General features: G+C 43.3%; 1 protein-coding gene and 1 long non-coding RNA gene across 5 annotated transcripts in view; one reads left to right on the forward strand and one right to left on the reverse strand.

Annotated features, from left to right (window-relative positions):
* The window catches only part of LGMN (legumain), an 84,378-nt gene that overhangs the window by 66,335 nt on the left and 1,142 nt on the right, over positions 1-16,901 (forward strand). For all 4 annotated transcript variants that reach the window (XM_033951243.1, XM_033951242.1, XM_033951240.1 and 1 more), the window contains 4 exons: positions 6,027-6,116; positions 7,709-7,909; positions 10,276-10,446; positions 11,696-11,763. In XM_033951243.1, the coding sequence (XP_033807134.1) occupies positions 6,027-6,116; positions 7,709-7,909; positions 10,276-10,446; positions 11,696-11,763 (530 nt within the window). The remainder of the gene's footprint in view (positions 1-6,026; positions 6,117-7,708; positions 7,910-10,275; positions 10,447-11,695; positions 11,764-16,901) is intronic.
* Positions 4,012-4,762, reverse strand: LOC117363472. The gene is made up of 2 exons (XR_004540067.1): positions 4,698-4,762; positions 4,012-4,611 (listed from the first exon to the last, which is right to left on the reverse strand). It is a non-coding gene; the product is annotated as an uncharacterized LOC117363472 (long non-coding RNA).

Below are 16,901 nucleotides of genomic sequence, written 5' to 3' on the forward strand. Positions count from 1 at the left end.
GATTGGTAGAGGTGTCATTGAGGGTAGCTCTTGCATTGGTAATTTTATTTTGGAAGTGTTCTGCTAATAGAGTGGCTGAGGGGGGGTAGTATTGTTAGTGGTCAGGTAGGGTTTGGTGTCGGTTAGGGTTTTTAGAATTTGGAATAGTTTTTTGGTGTCTTGGATTTCAGTGCCTATTAGGTTGGTGTAGTGTGCTTTTCTCTTGTCCTTTAATTGTGATTTGTATTGTTTATTGATTCTTTTCCAGGCGGATTTTGTATGATCCGAGTTCGATTTTTCTCCATTTTCTCTCTAATCGTCTACATTGTCTTTTGAGTTGTAGCAATTCGGAGTCGAACTATTTATCTGATCTCCTGCTGGGTTTGGATTTGGTTTGCAGTGGGACTAAATCATCAAGGGTGTTGGAGCATAGTCTTTCCCAATGTAAGATGAAGTCCTCGGGGTTGTTTTCTAGAATAGTTTCATCTATTTTAGACCAGAATATAGAGGGTTCGATGTGTTTGCGTGAGGTGTATGTTACTTTATTGAGTTTTGTTATAGTTTTTTTTTTGTTTTTGGTCCAGTTGATATTGAAAGTGTAGGTGTAGTGGTCTGACCAGATGGATCTGGACCATGTTCCGTTAGATGTATGAATTTCTGTTAAGGATGGTTGGTGGGTCATGAAGGCTGCAATGTCAAGTTGGTGGCCTTTTTCATGAGTTGTTTGTGGATTTAGCATTTGGAAGGATAAGGCTTTGAGAAATGAGATAAAGTTGTCTACTTGTTTGGATGATTGATCATCTAGGTGTAGATTTAGGTCTCCTAGGAGTAAGTTGTAGATTGCTATTAGTGAGTTTTGGTATATGAAGTCTTCCACTTCGGTTCTTGCTAAAGACCAGTTTCCCGGCGCTATGTAGCAGAGCATGCAGTTTAGTGTGTTTTTTAGTGTGGTGCTTGAGAGTTGGCAAGCTAATAGGTCCATGTACGGGTTAGATGTTATCTCAATTATATTAAGGGTTAGGTCAAATTCAAGATCAATCTAAAGACTTTCTTATTTCGAGATGCTTTTAATCAAACCTAAAAGCATCTTCTCTCTCTTCCTTCGGTCAGCAAACTTCCATTATCTTAATATTCCCCTCCCTTTTGTTCAATCCTCCCCCCCACTCTCTCCTTTTCATCTATACAATGTAACTTTTTCCCCTTCCGCTGTTACTGCCCTCACACTCCAGTTCGTCAAGTCTTTGTCATTTATGTTTAACTTAACACATCTTTTTGCACATACTGCTACTTTTAATGCTTTTTTTTTTTTTTTTATATATAATTTTTATTGTAAACCGGCCAGATAATTGTTTGATGGTCGGGATATTAAAAACCAATAAACTTGGAAACTTGGAAACTTGGTTAAGATTGCTAGGCCTCCGCCTCTTTTTTTTTCTCTGCAGACCACTGTAATTTTGTATCCTTGTGGACAGACTTCAGTTATTCTGGGGTCTGAGTCGAAGGTTAGCCAGGTTTCTGTGAGGAAAAGACAGTCCCTTTCCCTGATGTCATAATACCTCATTCCACCAATAAGAGCCAACCTCATCAGTGATGTCATAATGGCTTCATTGTTCTATACTTGCCTCACTTCTGACATTGTATTGGAGGAGAGTGTGCCGCAGTGGTTAGAGCTACATCCTCAGCAACCTGAGTTTGTGGGTTCAAACCCCAGTATTGCTCCTTGTGACCCTGGGCAAGTCACTTAATCCTCCACTGCCCCAGGCACATTAGACAGAGAGGGAAAATGCTTGAAGTACCTGTATGTAAACCACTTTGAGTGTGGTTATATAACTACAAAAAGGTGGTATATAAGTCCCAAACCCTTTCCCTGATGTCATAATGCCTCATTCCACCAATAAGAACCAGCTTCATTAGTGATGTCACAATGGCTTCATTGTCTATACTTGGCTCGCTTCTGACATTGTATTGGAGGAGAGTGTGCCGCAGTGGTTAGAGCTACAGCCTCAGCAACCTGAGTTTGTGGGTTCAAACCCCAGTATTGCTCCTTGTGACCCTGGGCAAGTCACTTAATCCTCCACTGCCCCAGGCACATTAGACAGAGAGGGAAAATGCTTGAAGTACCTGTATGTAAACCACTTTGAGTGTGGTTATATAACTACAAAAAGGTGGTATATAAGTCCCAAACCCTTTCCCTGATGTCATAATGCCTCATTCCACCAATAAGAACCAGCTTCATTAGTGATGTCACAATGGCTTCATTGTCTATACTTGGCTCGCTTCTGACATTGTATTGGAGGAGAGTGTGCCGCAGTGGTTAGAGCTACAGCCTCAGCAACCTGAGTTTGTGGGTTCAAACCCCAGTATTGCTCCTTGTGACCCTGGGCAAGTCACTTAATCCTCCACTGCCCCAGGCACATTAGACAGAGAGGGAAAATGCTTGAAGTACCTGTATGTAAACCACTTTGAGTGTGGTTGTATAACTACAAAAAGGTGGTATATAAGTCCCAAACCCTTTCCCTGATGTCATAATGCCTCATTCCACCAATAAGAACCAGCCTCATTAGTGATGTCACAATGGCTTCATTGTTCTATACTTGGCTCGCTTCTATTTATTATTTATGTATATAACATTTATAACCTAAGTGATGTACATTCAGGTACTCAAGTATTTTTCCCTATTTGTCCTGGCAGGCTCCCACACTCTATCAAATGTGCCTGTATCTAACTGTATTGGAGGAGAGTGTGGTGTAGTGGTTAGAGTTACAGCCTCAGCACCATGAGGTTGTGGGTTCAAACCCTGCACTGTTCCTTGTGACCCTGGGCAAGCCACTTGGGCCCAAATTCACTAAGCAAACCGATCGTGTACCGATCGGTTTGCGACCTCGGCCCGATTCACTTACCTGTCTTCCGACTATGCAAATGAGGGCAATGGCATGCAAAATAGGCAGGGCGTGATTCACTAAAGAAAACCCTGCAACACAAACTGGGCAGGCCGATCAAAAAAAAAGCGACTGCTGAGGACCAGTCGCTGAAGCCCTTTCTGGCTGCCCTGCCTTCTGCCGCCCTGCTCTGTGCCCTGTCAGCCCCTATCCTATAGACCCGAACACGCTGCCTGCCTTACTGGCCCGAACTCTCCCATCCTTCCCCGCACTGCAAGCCCGTGGTGTTAACCCACAGGCTTAAGTAGGTTAAAACCACGGGCTCCCAAAAGTTCCTCGATCGCCTATTAAAAAAACAATAGGCGATCGAGGAACTTTTGGGAGCCCGTGGTTTTAACCCGCTTAAGCCCATGGGCTGAAATCACGGGCTTGCAGTGCGGGGAAGGGTGGGAGAGTCGGGGCAAGCAGGCAGGGTGTTCGGGTTCGGAGCTGGAAGGCAGGTGTGTTTGGGGCAGACAGCACTTTTAGGTTCCCTGGCTGTGCTCACTGTTAAAAAATAGGAGAACAAAAACCAACTCCAATGGCCCGGATGGTCTGCGCATGCGCGGGAATCGCTATAGCGCGATCCATGCCTGCGGATGGGGGCGTTCCTCCGATCACCCTCATCTGCATGTTAGAGTTTGCAGAATTCGTCAGACCTGCCCGGATCAGGCCCGTGTATCCTGGCCTTAATCCTCCACTGCCCCAAGTACATTAGAGAGATTGTAAGACCACTGGGATAGACAGTGAAAATGATTGACGTACGTTTGAAGTAAATGCTTGAAGTAAAACCGCTTTGAGTGTAGTTATATAACTACAAAAGGACGGTATACAAGTCCCAATCCCTTTCCCTTAACATCCCACCTCCACCACAAAAAAAAAAAAGCACTAAAGACCTCCAGAACTGGGATAGCAAGTAGATCTTTACTTGCTGTTCCAATCCTGGAGGGTTTTTATTTTTTTTTTTGGGGGGGGGGGGTTGTTCTTGTGCATGTCAGATTCCCTAACATGTTATACAAAAATAAATAAAGAAAACCTGATGGTAACCTATCAATTAAATATAATTTGCAAAACCATCGGTATAAACCAAAATGACACTGAAGGTACTTATTTAGCTTGTTTTCTTTTTATCTGTTTTTTGGTTGTTTTTTTTTTTTTTATAAGCAGGGACAAGCCTCATATTATGGGGTTTTGCCCATTCAGGGTTCTTTCAAAGAGAAGAGTGATTTTTCTCCTCTCGCTCCTATTAACATCACTGGCTTGAACCCATCCTCCCTACCTTAATCTTAACATTAATCTTTTATTTCTTCAATCTTCAATTAATTATTGCTAAAATACCTGACTGATTATTATTGCCTTCTAATCTTGTTACTTAAGTTCATAAAGGGTTAATAATTCATCAACATTCAAGACCAGTTAAACCTTACAGTACATTCTGGAAAACTCAGAACCGACAAAAATGTACTAGTGCTTTAAAGTACTGTCTCAAAAGTACCCTAGCAAACGTTGTAAACTTTTTTAGCTTCATTTAGACTTTTGAAATGTTTAAGGACAGTTAGGACTTTTTTCCTAAAAAAAAATCAAAAGTACTTAGCTTTTGCCTTTATGCTCTTTTAGAACCAGGACCGTTGCGTACTACTCAGTCTCAATCCAACATGGCCTACTTTTCGCGGGGTTAAGGTACATCCCCACTGCGTCGGGGAAAAAAGCAATGCTGGGAAAGTAAAAAGTAGAGCAATTAATATTTTAAAAATAAACTAAGTAAATACTTATAACTTCTTCCAAAACAAGCATTATTACCTTATCTAGGCTGTGCATACATTCTTGCCAGTTCAGAGCAACAAGCCAACAGGGCAGAGTGATTTACTTAAAAGATAACATGAAAGCATCCACGTGTTCACGCCTCATTAGCAATTCTTAAAGAAGCAGTAACATATTCATGCATGACTGTCTTAAAAAATAAAACAAAAGCAACGGGGGGGGGGAGAAAACCCCAGCCGTAGCTTTCACTAATGAAAAGTCAATAAAAAATGCTGCCATTCTAAAGCTTTATTGAGACCAGGGTTCAATTGTGTTTAATCTGAAAATCCAGCGTTGTTCTTTCTGGGCCAACATGTTTTTAAAATCCCTCCCCTCTCCTCCCTTTCGGTATTACAGCTAAAATTAAAGCTTTCAAAGAGGCAAATTCATGTTTATATTCTTTGCAGTGTTTTGCAAGCGATGCTGTTAAAACCTCCCTCATAACGTTACTTTTGTGTTCATTTAGTCGAATATTAAATGTTCTAGATGTTTGTCCTACATAAATGAAATTACAGGGACATTTAAGAATGTATATTACCCCCCCCACAGTTTTACAATTAGAAGCATGGTTTAACCTATATTGTTTTTTATCACTTGGGTTAATGAAGACTCTAGTACTTTCCATAATCGGACACATTTGGCATGAGCCACAGGGTACATGCCCCTTTTCCCCAGTGATATCAATCGCTTCTGGAGATGGAAGTAAAGCAGGACATAATATTTCCTTCAGATTTTTAGATCTACGATAAACTATCTGTAGATCAAAGTCCTTAAATCTTCCTGTAAGATTCCCTAACATGGCCACATTTTGTGTTTCGGCTGCAGGGGAAACGTAGATAGAATCAATTGGCTTGTTACACCTTCTCTTCCAAACTCAGTTTAGGGAGAATAGCTGTTCCAAACTGCCCTATAGCATTTTTTTTTAAAGACTACCCAACACCATTAAAATCCACCTCTTGTGAGCCAAAGGCCTACAAATAGGGGAGAAATCCTGACCACGTAAATGAAGTCTCATGACACCAAATCACAGCCTGCTTCTGATTGAACTGAAAGTAATTAAAAGCGAGCGAGACCTGCCTGCTCTGAGAAAAGGTATCAAGAAATGTGTTGACTTAGTCCAATCAAATGGTGAAGGGAGGGTGTTGGTGTCTGTCGTTTTCTGAACATACCTCCTTTGGGTGTCTTGGGGGATTTTGGGGAGAGGAAGTCCGTCATCTCATTCCTCACCTCAGGCAGCAGATGCTCACAGCATGGCTCTCCTCTGGGCCTTTTTAAATTTTCTCTGTTGTTGTTTGAGTGGAGGTTTTTTTTTTTTCTTTCTTTTTACAGGAGGACTTGACAATAGAGACTCTTCACAAGCAGTTTCAACTAGTGAAAAAACTCACCAACACCAGCCACGTGATGCAGTATGGAAATAAGGTGAGTTCCTGATGGCAGCATCCTACTGGTTGTTTTTTTTTTCCTGTAATATGGAGAAAACTTGATTTGATGGTGGTGGGCAAGTCACTCAATCCTCCATTGTTAGATAGATCGTGAGTCCACCGGGAAGTTAAGGGAAAATGCTTGAGTATCTGATTGAAAACTGCTTAGATAACTTTGATAGGCGCTAAATAAATCAAAAATCCTTGCTCCTTTTTGAGTTAAATGTTAAATTTAGCTGGTAATGCAGTGACCTTTGTATTGCCACACTGAGTGCATTCGGTGGTGATTGCTCTGGAGTTTCTCTCTGGAATGTCCAGAGCTAGTACTGCCCAGGAAATCCTACTCAGAAGATACCTAGAATATCGACAATATTGGGATCAATATTCCAAAGTACTTCTCCGGATAACAGCACCTACTGTCCAGATAAGCACTGCTAGCCAGGATACTAATCTAATCTAATCTAATAAACAACTTATTAATCGCACGATGCCAAAAAAGTTCAAGGCCGTAAAATCTATTGGAAACTATAAAAGCAATCAATAATTATCATCATACCATGAATATTGGAAGTAGTCATATAACAAACTTTTCAAATGTTTACAAAACCTTAAATAATTGATACCAGTCCTAATGGAAACAGGTAGATTATTCCAAATTGTAAAGACAGTGTAAGCAAAAGAGGAGTCGATACTCGGGAGCATGATCCGGATAACGTCTCTCAATATCCGTACACACGTGCAGGGACTCATTGTGGAGATTCGTCTACAAAAAATAATTTGTGTGATTACAGACACTCATTTGCAGAAATGCATTAGGACAGGACTTCAGAGGGAGCTGATACACTCTTTAAGTACCTCTCCTCCAGTTGACATGGTGCTGGGGGGAGCAAGGTGACAGTTTCAACTTCGGTTTCAGTGAAAACGAGCAGCAAATTTCAGCCACAAATTCAGGTTTGGTCGCCCTCTAGGTAAGAGAGCTGACAACGGATGACTTCACTCCCTAAAAGGGGCAGCCTATGTGTTCTACCGGAGCCCCAGCTGATCTCTGGCTTTGACACTGCATTTTTATATGATATGACCTCGAGTTTTGAGTCACCCTGTGTTCTATGTATCTGTCATAATTTAGATTGTAAACTCTTTCAAGCAGGAACCATCTTTTGCGTGTTTAGTGTACAACGCTGTGTGTTTGTGGTAGCGCTGTAGAAATAATAAATAGTAGTATGTCACTTGAAGCCCAAATGATGAAGTTACGACTGTCTTATTTTGGTCACACCATCAGAAGAGAAAGATCGTTGGAGAAGGACATCATGTTTGGAAAGATTGAAGGAGGCGAAGAGGGCGACCGACAATCAGATGGCTGGAAATGTTGAAAACGACCATGGGGATGACGCTGGAGGACCTTTCCGGACTAGCACAAAACCGATTTCTTTTTAGATCGGCAATTCATCAAGTCGCTAGGACTTGAGCACAAGTTGAGGGCATCCAACAGCAACAGTAGTAGCAGAATTTTGGCATACAAGGTGTTAAACATATCATCTGCTGAAATCAGTCCCATCTTTTTCTATGACTCTCTCTGTTTTTATTCTGCAGACTATCTCTCGAATGAAGCTGATGCAATTCCAAGGGATGGGAAAGAAGCCGGCCTCTCCCGTTTCCCTTCCACCAGTAAAGCACCTGGACCTTGTTGCCAGTCCCGATGTGCCTCTGGAAATCCTGAGACGGAAATTGATGGCCACAAATGATATCTTTACAGCTAGGAAGATCGTCAAGCAAATGAAAGATCATCTGATGGTAAGCATGAAGAAAAGATAGTCTTTGGGGTTCAGTGACCACTAGGGGTCATGTTTACATCCTTTGTGATCATCTGGTCAGTTTGGGCTAATTTTGGGCATTTATTCGTTTTTAAACAGGTCTAACCCCAGATGTCCAAACTGTGTCCTGGACGTATTCTTCAATGTCCAATTACGGCAGAAAAACGTCCAAGTCATAAGCCCTCCCTAGTCCCGCCCACACCATACCTCGAACACGCCCCCTTGAGATTTAGACCAACTGCAGATGAACAGCCTAAAAATCCTTCTAGAAAACAGGTTTCAGAAATAGCGAATTGGAAGGATTTGGCAAGAAAAACATCCATCTACCCCTTTAGACCCTTTCGGACGTTTTTTGAAATTGAGCCCCTTAATCAGGACGCACCCCAAGATGTTATCGGAATACCGGTGGCAGCCTTTGGAATCTGCCTTCAATCTATAGTTTTTCATGGCTCAGATGTTACGTATAGATGATAAAGACTTAGACCTGCGCAAATACACATTTACCCTTGCAGAACACCTAAAACAGTCATAAGAACATAAGAATTACCGCTGCTGGGTCAGACCAGTGGTCCATCGTGCCCAGCAGTCCGCTCACGCGGCGGCCCCCCAGGTCAAAGACCAGTGCTCTAAATGAGTCCAGCCTCACCTGCGTACGTTCCAGTTTAGCAGGAACTTGTCCAATTTTATCTTGAATCCCTGGAGGGTGTTTTCCCCTATAACAGACTCCGGAAGAGCGTTCCAGTTTTCTACCCCTCTCTGGGTGAAGAAGAACTTCCTTACGTAGTCACCTGATTTAACTTGATGCCCAAACATTGGTCAGGGTCACGCCAGTAGAAGGGAGTTGGGCTATCAAGGTTGATTTCCTGGGTTAAAATATGTAATGTTAGACCCTAAAGTTGGATAGCGGCCATAAAATTGTGGTGTTTCAGGCCCCTAGGACAGGCGATCAGCTTTCTTCAAATATTGGCCTTTGCTTTTAGATGTCGGCCCATCTGGCGCTGGCTGAACACGGCATCAGCACATCTCACCAGAGTTTTAAAATGCAGCGGCGTCGGAACCGAATTCAAAGGCTGCAAAATTTGAAAGCTTTGTAATGTGTGCAGTGTCGCCAGCAGACAGAGAGGGCAGTCTAACACACCTTTCTAATTTGTTCTGCAGGCACAGCTGTTTGAGTGTTATCCCTTGCATGTCTTCAGCACAGTGGGGATGCTACCCGACGCCCCTTTTTTTTTTTTTTTTTTACCAGACTGGGTTGACCCTTCCTAATATGACTCAGTGGCATAGCGAGGTTATGAGGCGCCTAGGGGCAGTCCTTCCTGTCCACCCACCTTCCACACCAACCCCTTCCCCCCACTCATGCTCTCTCATCCCACCCCCGTACCTCTTAAAATCTTCGCTGGCGCAAGCAGCTTCTCCAGCCTGCTGCTCGCATTAGCTTTCCCTCTAGCATCACTTCCTGGCCTCGTGACCTGGAAGTGATTTCAAAGGGAGCCAGGCCACCGTGAGCAGCAGGATTGTGCTGGCAAAAATTTTAAAGAAGCACGGGAGGAGCGGGGAAGGGAGGGTGGGAGTGTGATGGGGGGGGGGCGTAGAAGTGCCATCACCCCCACCAAGATGGTGCCTGGGGCAGTCTTGCCTCCCCCCTTACTATTCCACTGCATTTATTGAAATGCAGTTGTAATTTTCCTGTAGAATATCTTTTAATGCAATTTTTGTTGTTGTTGTTAAATCTTGAATTAAATGTTCAAAACTAACAAAAGTGCAAAACAATATACATACATATATTAATAATCATAATATGCACTTATAATCAATCAATAGTAATACAGAAAGAATAAAAACCCCTCCCCCATCCAACATATTCATCAGGAAATAAAACCAGATAAAAGAACCCCCCCACCCGTCCTCCCCTGACTGATGTAATGTAATGTAATGTAATTTATTTCTTATATACCGCTACATCCGTTAGGTTCTAAGCGGTTTACAGAAAATATACATTAAGATTAGAAATAAGAAAGGTACTTGAAAAATTCCCTTACTGTCCCAAAGGCTCACAATCTAACTAAAGTACCTGGAGGGTAATAGAGAAGTGAAAAGTAGAGTTAGAGGAAAAATAAAAATAAAATAAACATTTTAACAAGACAGCATTGATCTAAATACACTCAATGGAGGAGAGGAGTTACAGTTCTAAGCGCAAGGGTGACCCCTGCTGACCCAGAGCTGCATTGCAGGGGATAGAGCTATCTCATTAGTTTGGGAAAACAGTTCTAGATAGAGGGAAATTGATGATAGAGAATGATGTCCTCAGACAAACCATGTGTTTCATTTTCCTGTGTTTGTGTACAGACTCGAGATCTCATCAGAGTATCTATGAGGAAGATTGTGCTTTCAGTGACTGGATCAGAAGAACGGACCAAGCAAGTCCTGACAGACAGACTGGACATCAGCAAATACAACTGCTACGAGGCAGCTCTGCAGCACTTCAAAACTCGCTGTTTCAACTGGCACTCTCCAACGGTGAGCCCATGAGGGCTACTGTTAAAATGTATTTTATTTATATATATTCAAGCAGAAAGAAAGACTGATGGCATGTTTATATGAGGGTAAATCAAAAAGTAAAGGCAAAGTACATTTAACGGCTTTAATAAAAGTAACTGAGCATTTGAACATATCGCTTTTCCACATAGTCCCTATGCAAGACGACACATTTGTGGTATCGTTCAACTAGCTTCTGCATTCCTGCAGAGAAGAAGTTTTTCAGCTGCTCCTGAAGCCAGGTAAGCACCGCTTCCTTTATTTCTGGGTCGCAGTGATGTGCCTCTGCCTTGTCAATAGTGACAGTTCTTGCCAGAATACTTGGATCTTCTTCATACCGTCTCAGGAACTGGGTCGCAACCTCCACACGCTGTTGCTTGTGCAAATCAATAAGCTGTTTGGGAACCCATCGTGTGCAGACTTTCCTATATCCCAAGTCATCATTCGTTAGGGCAAATTTAGATCCATAGCTGATATCCAGATTTGCAGCCAATTGAGACACCGTTATCCGTCGGTCTTCTCTAATCAAGGCAACCGTCCTGTCAATGTGCTCTTGCGTGGTGTGATGTCGATGGGCAACCAGAACGACCTTCATCGGTTACACCTGTTCTTCCCGCTTTAAACCTTTTTACCCACTCAAAAACCTTCCATTGATTGATGGTGCTATGTCAATATCCGACAGTGAATTTCCAAAGGTTTCACTCCCTCTGCCCAAAGAATGCACACTACTGCACATTGATCTTCGATGGGGCAATCTTGCAAATGGAGCATCCGTGTTTCTGATCTCGTGGCTGCCGCACGACTAAAGGCCGAGCGCTGCACTGTGCAGGGATGAACGGTCCAACAGGCAATGTTCGTCTATATATGTTGCATTGAGTTGCCTTTAATTTTTGATTCATCCATGTGTGTATATATATAAAATACACCATCAGTCTTTCTTTATGCTTGAATTTATTTTAAAAAATATATTTTTCTTACCAGAGTTAAATCATGGAGTTGGGGGGTGTATTATAATGCTGGTTCTCTAATCTCCCAAAATTCCCCCTCTTGAAAGAAGTCTTCTAGGGTCTGAAAAGAATCTGTATATATTTTTTTCATGTCTGCCCATTTCCTGTAGATAGAAAGCTGTGAAGATGTGTAAGGAACTCTCTGAGAAAGTTTGGGGGTCCTATGTATTTGACACAGAAATGGGTGAGAGAGGAAAGGTCTGACTTGTTTCTTTAAATTTCAGTATGAATTTGCCCTGCGGCAACTGTACATCCTGGTCAATCTCTGTGAAGGAGGATACATCGTGGACAGGTAATCACTGATCCGCTAGGTACTGTTACCATAGATCCTGTCGCCTGGTTCCCAGCCTTTCCTCTTCCTGCAACATTTGAACTTACTGTTTTCCAAAATGTTGAGGAAACCCTTGAAGACCAGGCTACGTAGCGTATGAGGATGGGAGGTGCCTGGGACGATGGTGGTCCGCCCTCTTCTCCACCCACCACCCCTCCCCCACCCCATGTGCACACACCGTCCCTCCCCCGTACCTCCTTAACTTCCCTGGCGCGAGCAGCATCTCCGACTTGCTGCCCGTGCCGGTCTCAGCTCTCCCTCTGATGTCACTTCTTGGTCCCGCGTCGGTGAAGAGCTAGAGGCATGGAGTGAGGAACTAAAGACAAGTGCATGGCGGGGGAGGGGTTGAAAGGAGAGAATGAGAGGTGCCAGCGTCCCCACTAAGATGGCTCCCGGGGCGGTCTCTCCCGCCCCCCACCCTTACTACACCACCGATACCAGGTCATATGTGTACAGGGAACAATTTTCCAAGGATTTATCCTCCTCTCTGGCACCTCCTCAGCCTTTGGGTGAAGCCAGTCACATGAGTGGGTTGCTGGATGAATTCTTCAGATGGTAGCTTAGAAGGATTTTACTGCTTAGGTCCCGGAACTTTAAAAAAAAACATGTTATGTTTATATCTCGTGATCTGAAGCAAAAAGAGGACATGTGATTTCTTCTCAGTGCTTTGTCATTTTTAAATTTTTTAATTTTAACCTCCTTTCTGAAGGAAATAAAGGCTTATGAGATCACTGAGCATGTGTTGGGTATCTCCACACCAGATTTTTAAGCCATTTCAAGGGGGACATGAGGATCCCGAGAGAAGTTGGATTGTTTTGGATCCATCAGTACAAGAAAACCTCTGATCACTCTGTGAATCGCACGGCAGCCGTAGAAGGGAGAAAAGGAACTCCAGTATCAAACCTTATATAGAACAATTATATAGATAACACCTTTCAAATATTCTTATGTCATTTTGTTATTTCTATTACGCAAAATATTCAGTAGCATAAAAAACACTTGATAACACCCAACAGAGGCCTTCATTTCATAACGGCTGCTGCCTCGGGGATCTGTTTCCATCGCTGAGCTGCTGTCTGCATACTTCTCTGTGCCATTCACAGTGACGATTGCATTCCATTGGGTGTAGTACACTAAGTGTTTTTGATGCTGCTTGACAACGATGTTTTGAGTAACAAAAATAGAAAAATGAAATAAATATTTGAAAAGATGTTGGACCTGATATTCAGGCGGCAGCGTGTTTTGCTGACCGCCTCTGGTGTTATCCCCATAAATTCAGTGCTGGGCTATAGCCAAGCTTCAGCACTGAATTTCTAGGTATATGGAGCCAGCAAAAGCATAACCGGTTAAGTGTGATAGTCGCCATTTAACTGGCCGTGGTGGGCCACATAAACATAGGACTGATTTTAATGCAATTCTACTTATGTGGTTACCTCTTCTCCTTCAGAATGGCTTCTGGGACTTCCAGCAGCACAAGATTGCCAGGAAGGTCCTGGCAGCCATTTTGAGATTGATTCTGCTTATGCTGGTTCCAAATTCAATATGGCTTCTGGGACCTCCCTGGTAGTCTTGTGCCACAGGAAGTCCCGGAAGCCATTTTGAATGAGGAGTGGCATCGGGCAGGAACGAGTAGGGTTCATTCCTTCTTCCAAAGAAGTCATTGGACCACCAGAGTTTCTTAAAAGTGGGTGTCAAATTCAAAACCAAAATTCTGTCGGCCTCTAATTCAGGTTTGACTTTTGATGGCCTTTACACGTGTGCAAAGCCACTGAAACACTGGGGAGAAATTGAGGGTTTCAGGAAAAGACTTTATACCATGTTGAAAACCACTCTAGTACCTTCCTACCCCAGTGACACAGGACATAGTTTGCCGGCTTGACTTACAGAAAAGGAGTTAAAAGAATACCATAAAAAATTGTAAGTAACCAGAAGGATAGCCCATCAAACTTGAGAAAACAAAAACTGGTTATAAATTTTAAGTCAATCCTAAGTGTGAAGTTGTGAGCTCTAAAGAGAAAATTCCCTACAGGCGACCCACTCTATTGCTCTGGATGTGAACCAGCATCGAAATGATGACTAGATTCTAGCCACACACCATCATCAGATTCACGCTTGTGTGTATAAGTGAACCACGTGATTTAAATGAACAATTAGTGAACCAAAGTGAATTTAAAAAAAATATATATATATATAAATGGATCTCTCATATATCAATTCCAACCAAAGTTCAATGAGTAAGCCCCCCCGTTTACTAGCCAGAACATGTAAAAAATTACAGCGTTATAACAAAAAGCAGACTTAGCTTCCAGGTGAAGTCCATTTGCTGGTATGGTGGGCATGTCAAAATTTATATAATATGATTGTCTCCCTTACATTACATTGGTGTCTTTCGGTTCTAGGTGGTTTATAAAAGAATTGGCCTGGGCATTCCCAGGAAGATTACAAGGTTCATAGATATGCATCAGGATCTGGGGAAGAGTCGAGAAGGTTTAGTTAGATCATTTGACAAATTTCTTGAATAGCATGGTTTTCAGTTCTTTCCTGAAGGTTTTGTAGTTGGGCGTCATGGTCAGCAGATTGGAGAGGTGGTGGTCTTGTCTTGCGGCTCGGATGGCTAATAGTCCATCATATATTTGTATGCCTTTGACTGGGGGATGGGTAAAGTGGTCCTGTGTTCTTCTTGGCTGGATGTGTTGTTCTGATTAGGCAATTGGTTAGATAGCTAATTTGTGTTGTATGTGTGCTTGTACTGGGAGCCAATGTGAGCCTCGGAAAGTGGTGGTAATGTGATCATATTTTTTCAGCGAGTAAATCAGTCTGAGAGCTATATTTTGCACTTTTGTAATTGTTGGCAGGGCATTACAGGTATAGGATGTTACAGGAGTCCAGGAATCCCAGGACTAGCGACTGGACCATGAGTCTGAATTGTTCATTGTTGACGTAGTTTCGAATTTGCCTCAAATTGCGCATGATTGCGAATGCCTTCTGGACAGCTTTGCTGATTTGAAGTTGCACGGTGCAGCCCTTGTCTCTCTTTATTCCCAGCAGTTTTAGGTTGGGTTGTAGTGGATATACGATGGAGTTTATTTCTAGGTTTGTTATGATTGGCGTTTTGGTTTTTTTTAGAAGTAGGAATTTGGTTTTGTCTCGGATGCTCTTTCTTCGGTTCATCCAAGCTTAGTGTCGGGGCACTGTTGCCCCTTCCTCAGGAACCACGAGCAACGTAGACAAAAATCATAAAGATGTCGAGACGTCCGCCGTGTCCCCTTGCTGGCTTGGAAAAGAGGGAGGTGCCAGAGAGACCCAAATGGCTGAGCTAAGTAAGGAAACCAGATGATGTAAACTGGGGAAAGTAACCTAAATACATGAAGAGAATATTAGCCTGGATGAAATTTATTCATGATTTCGACGCTGGTTCACATCAGGATCAATAGAGTGGGTCTCCTGTAGGCAGGGCAGGATTAATTCTTCAAGGGCCCCTAGGAACACAAGTACACTGGGCTCCCTTCAGCCTGCTCTGGAAGCCTTCATTCAGCAGCAGCCTGCCTCTGCGGAAACAGGAAATCGCTGTGAATGAAGACTTCCGGGGCACGCCAACGACATCTCGTTGACGCTGCCTGACGATTTAAAATAACAAACACTGGGGAGAAGGTAGGTGTGGGGGAGGCGGTCCCGCTAGGGGGGAAGGAAGGAAAGAACATGTGATACACACCTACGATGTAAAGTTACAGCGGCCAGTGGGGGAGCAAAGCCAGGGCCCTAAAGCACCACACTGGCAGGGCCCCCTGACATTTTCGGGCCCGAGGCACATGCCTACTGGGCCTACCGTTTAATCCAGCCCTGCCTGTAGGGGATTTTCTCTTTAAAGCTCACAACCTCCCACTGAGGATTCTCATATTTGACGGGTTAGCTTTCCAGTTACTTACTATTTTTTTCTGGTATTCTTTTAAGTACCGGTTATATTGATTTGGAGGTTTTTGCTTTAGAGAAAATTAGAGCATATCTCTCTCTGAGAATGGTGAGTTCTGTGCTGTATGGATCTGCTAACCAGATACGTCCTGGGAGTCCAGTTTTCAGGGGCACTGTCTGGACAGCACGGCTGAATAAGGGCTAGATTCACTAACCTGCTGATCGTGCCCGATCCGTGGCAGGCCGACTGTTCCACAACGGGTCAGTATTTAAATGGGGGTGATCGTAGGAACGCCTCCCTCCGACCACATGGATCGCTAGTGAGCAATCCTGAAGTATGCACAGCCCATCTTCTTTGCCTGTAGATGGTCTGCACATGCTTACCAAAGCAGCAAAATTTTTTTTTTCTTTTAACTTCACTTTCGAGCCTGTGGTTATAACCCGCTTTAAACCCGCGGGTTAAAACCACGAGCTTGCACTGCAGGGAAGGGCAGGAGAGTCGGGGCAGAGAGCAGGGCGGCAGAAGGCAGGGCAGTCGGAAAGGACCTGAGCGACCGGTCCTCACCAGTCGCTTATTTTTGATCGGTCAGCCCAGTCAGTGTCCCTCATTTTTTTTAGTGAATCACTGCTTGCCTACATTTGCATGCCGTTCTCCCCCCTCATTTGCATGCACGGATCAGAATCACATCGGCACAGAGGTTAGTGAATTGGGTCGCAAAATGATCGGTTTGCTTAGTGAATCTAGCCCTAATTCCTCCAATAGGTCCACGGGCAGAGCTGGGAACAATCCAGCGCTCATCCGGGGAAAGATTACATTTAGTTGCTTGTGTCATTTTCAGTTTTTTTTTAATTCAAAGTTTCATTTGGGAAAGGTTGGGGGAGGGGGTGGTGTTTGCCAAGAGTACACACAGTTACGAACACAAGATGAAACCTGAAATTTGATGGGGTTTTCCCCCCTTACATTTTAGGCTAAAACCCACATGCGATGAAAGGGGAAATATTGATGTTTAAATGGATAAACCAGCTATAAAAAACAACCCCACACAGCTAGTAATCAAACATCCACACACAAAAAACAGCTTTTAAAAGTTCTCAGTGGCACAGGTGCAAAAGCGTTGGTGGGCTCAGTTTCCCACTGCCACACAAGCCAAAAGATAAGTTTTGGAAAACCCACCTTTTTGATATAGGCT

The sequence above is a fragment of the Geotrypetes seraphini genome, chromosome 7 (assembly GCF_902459505.1).
Source record: "Geotrypetes seraphini chromosome 7, aGeoSer1.1, whole genome shotgun sequence".
NCBI lineage: Eukaryota > Metazoa > Chordata > Amphibia > Gymnophiona > Dermophiidae > Geotrypetes > Geotrypetes seraphini.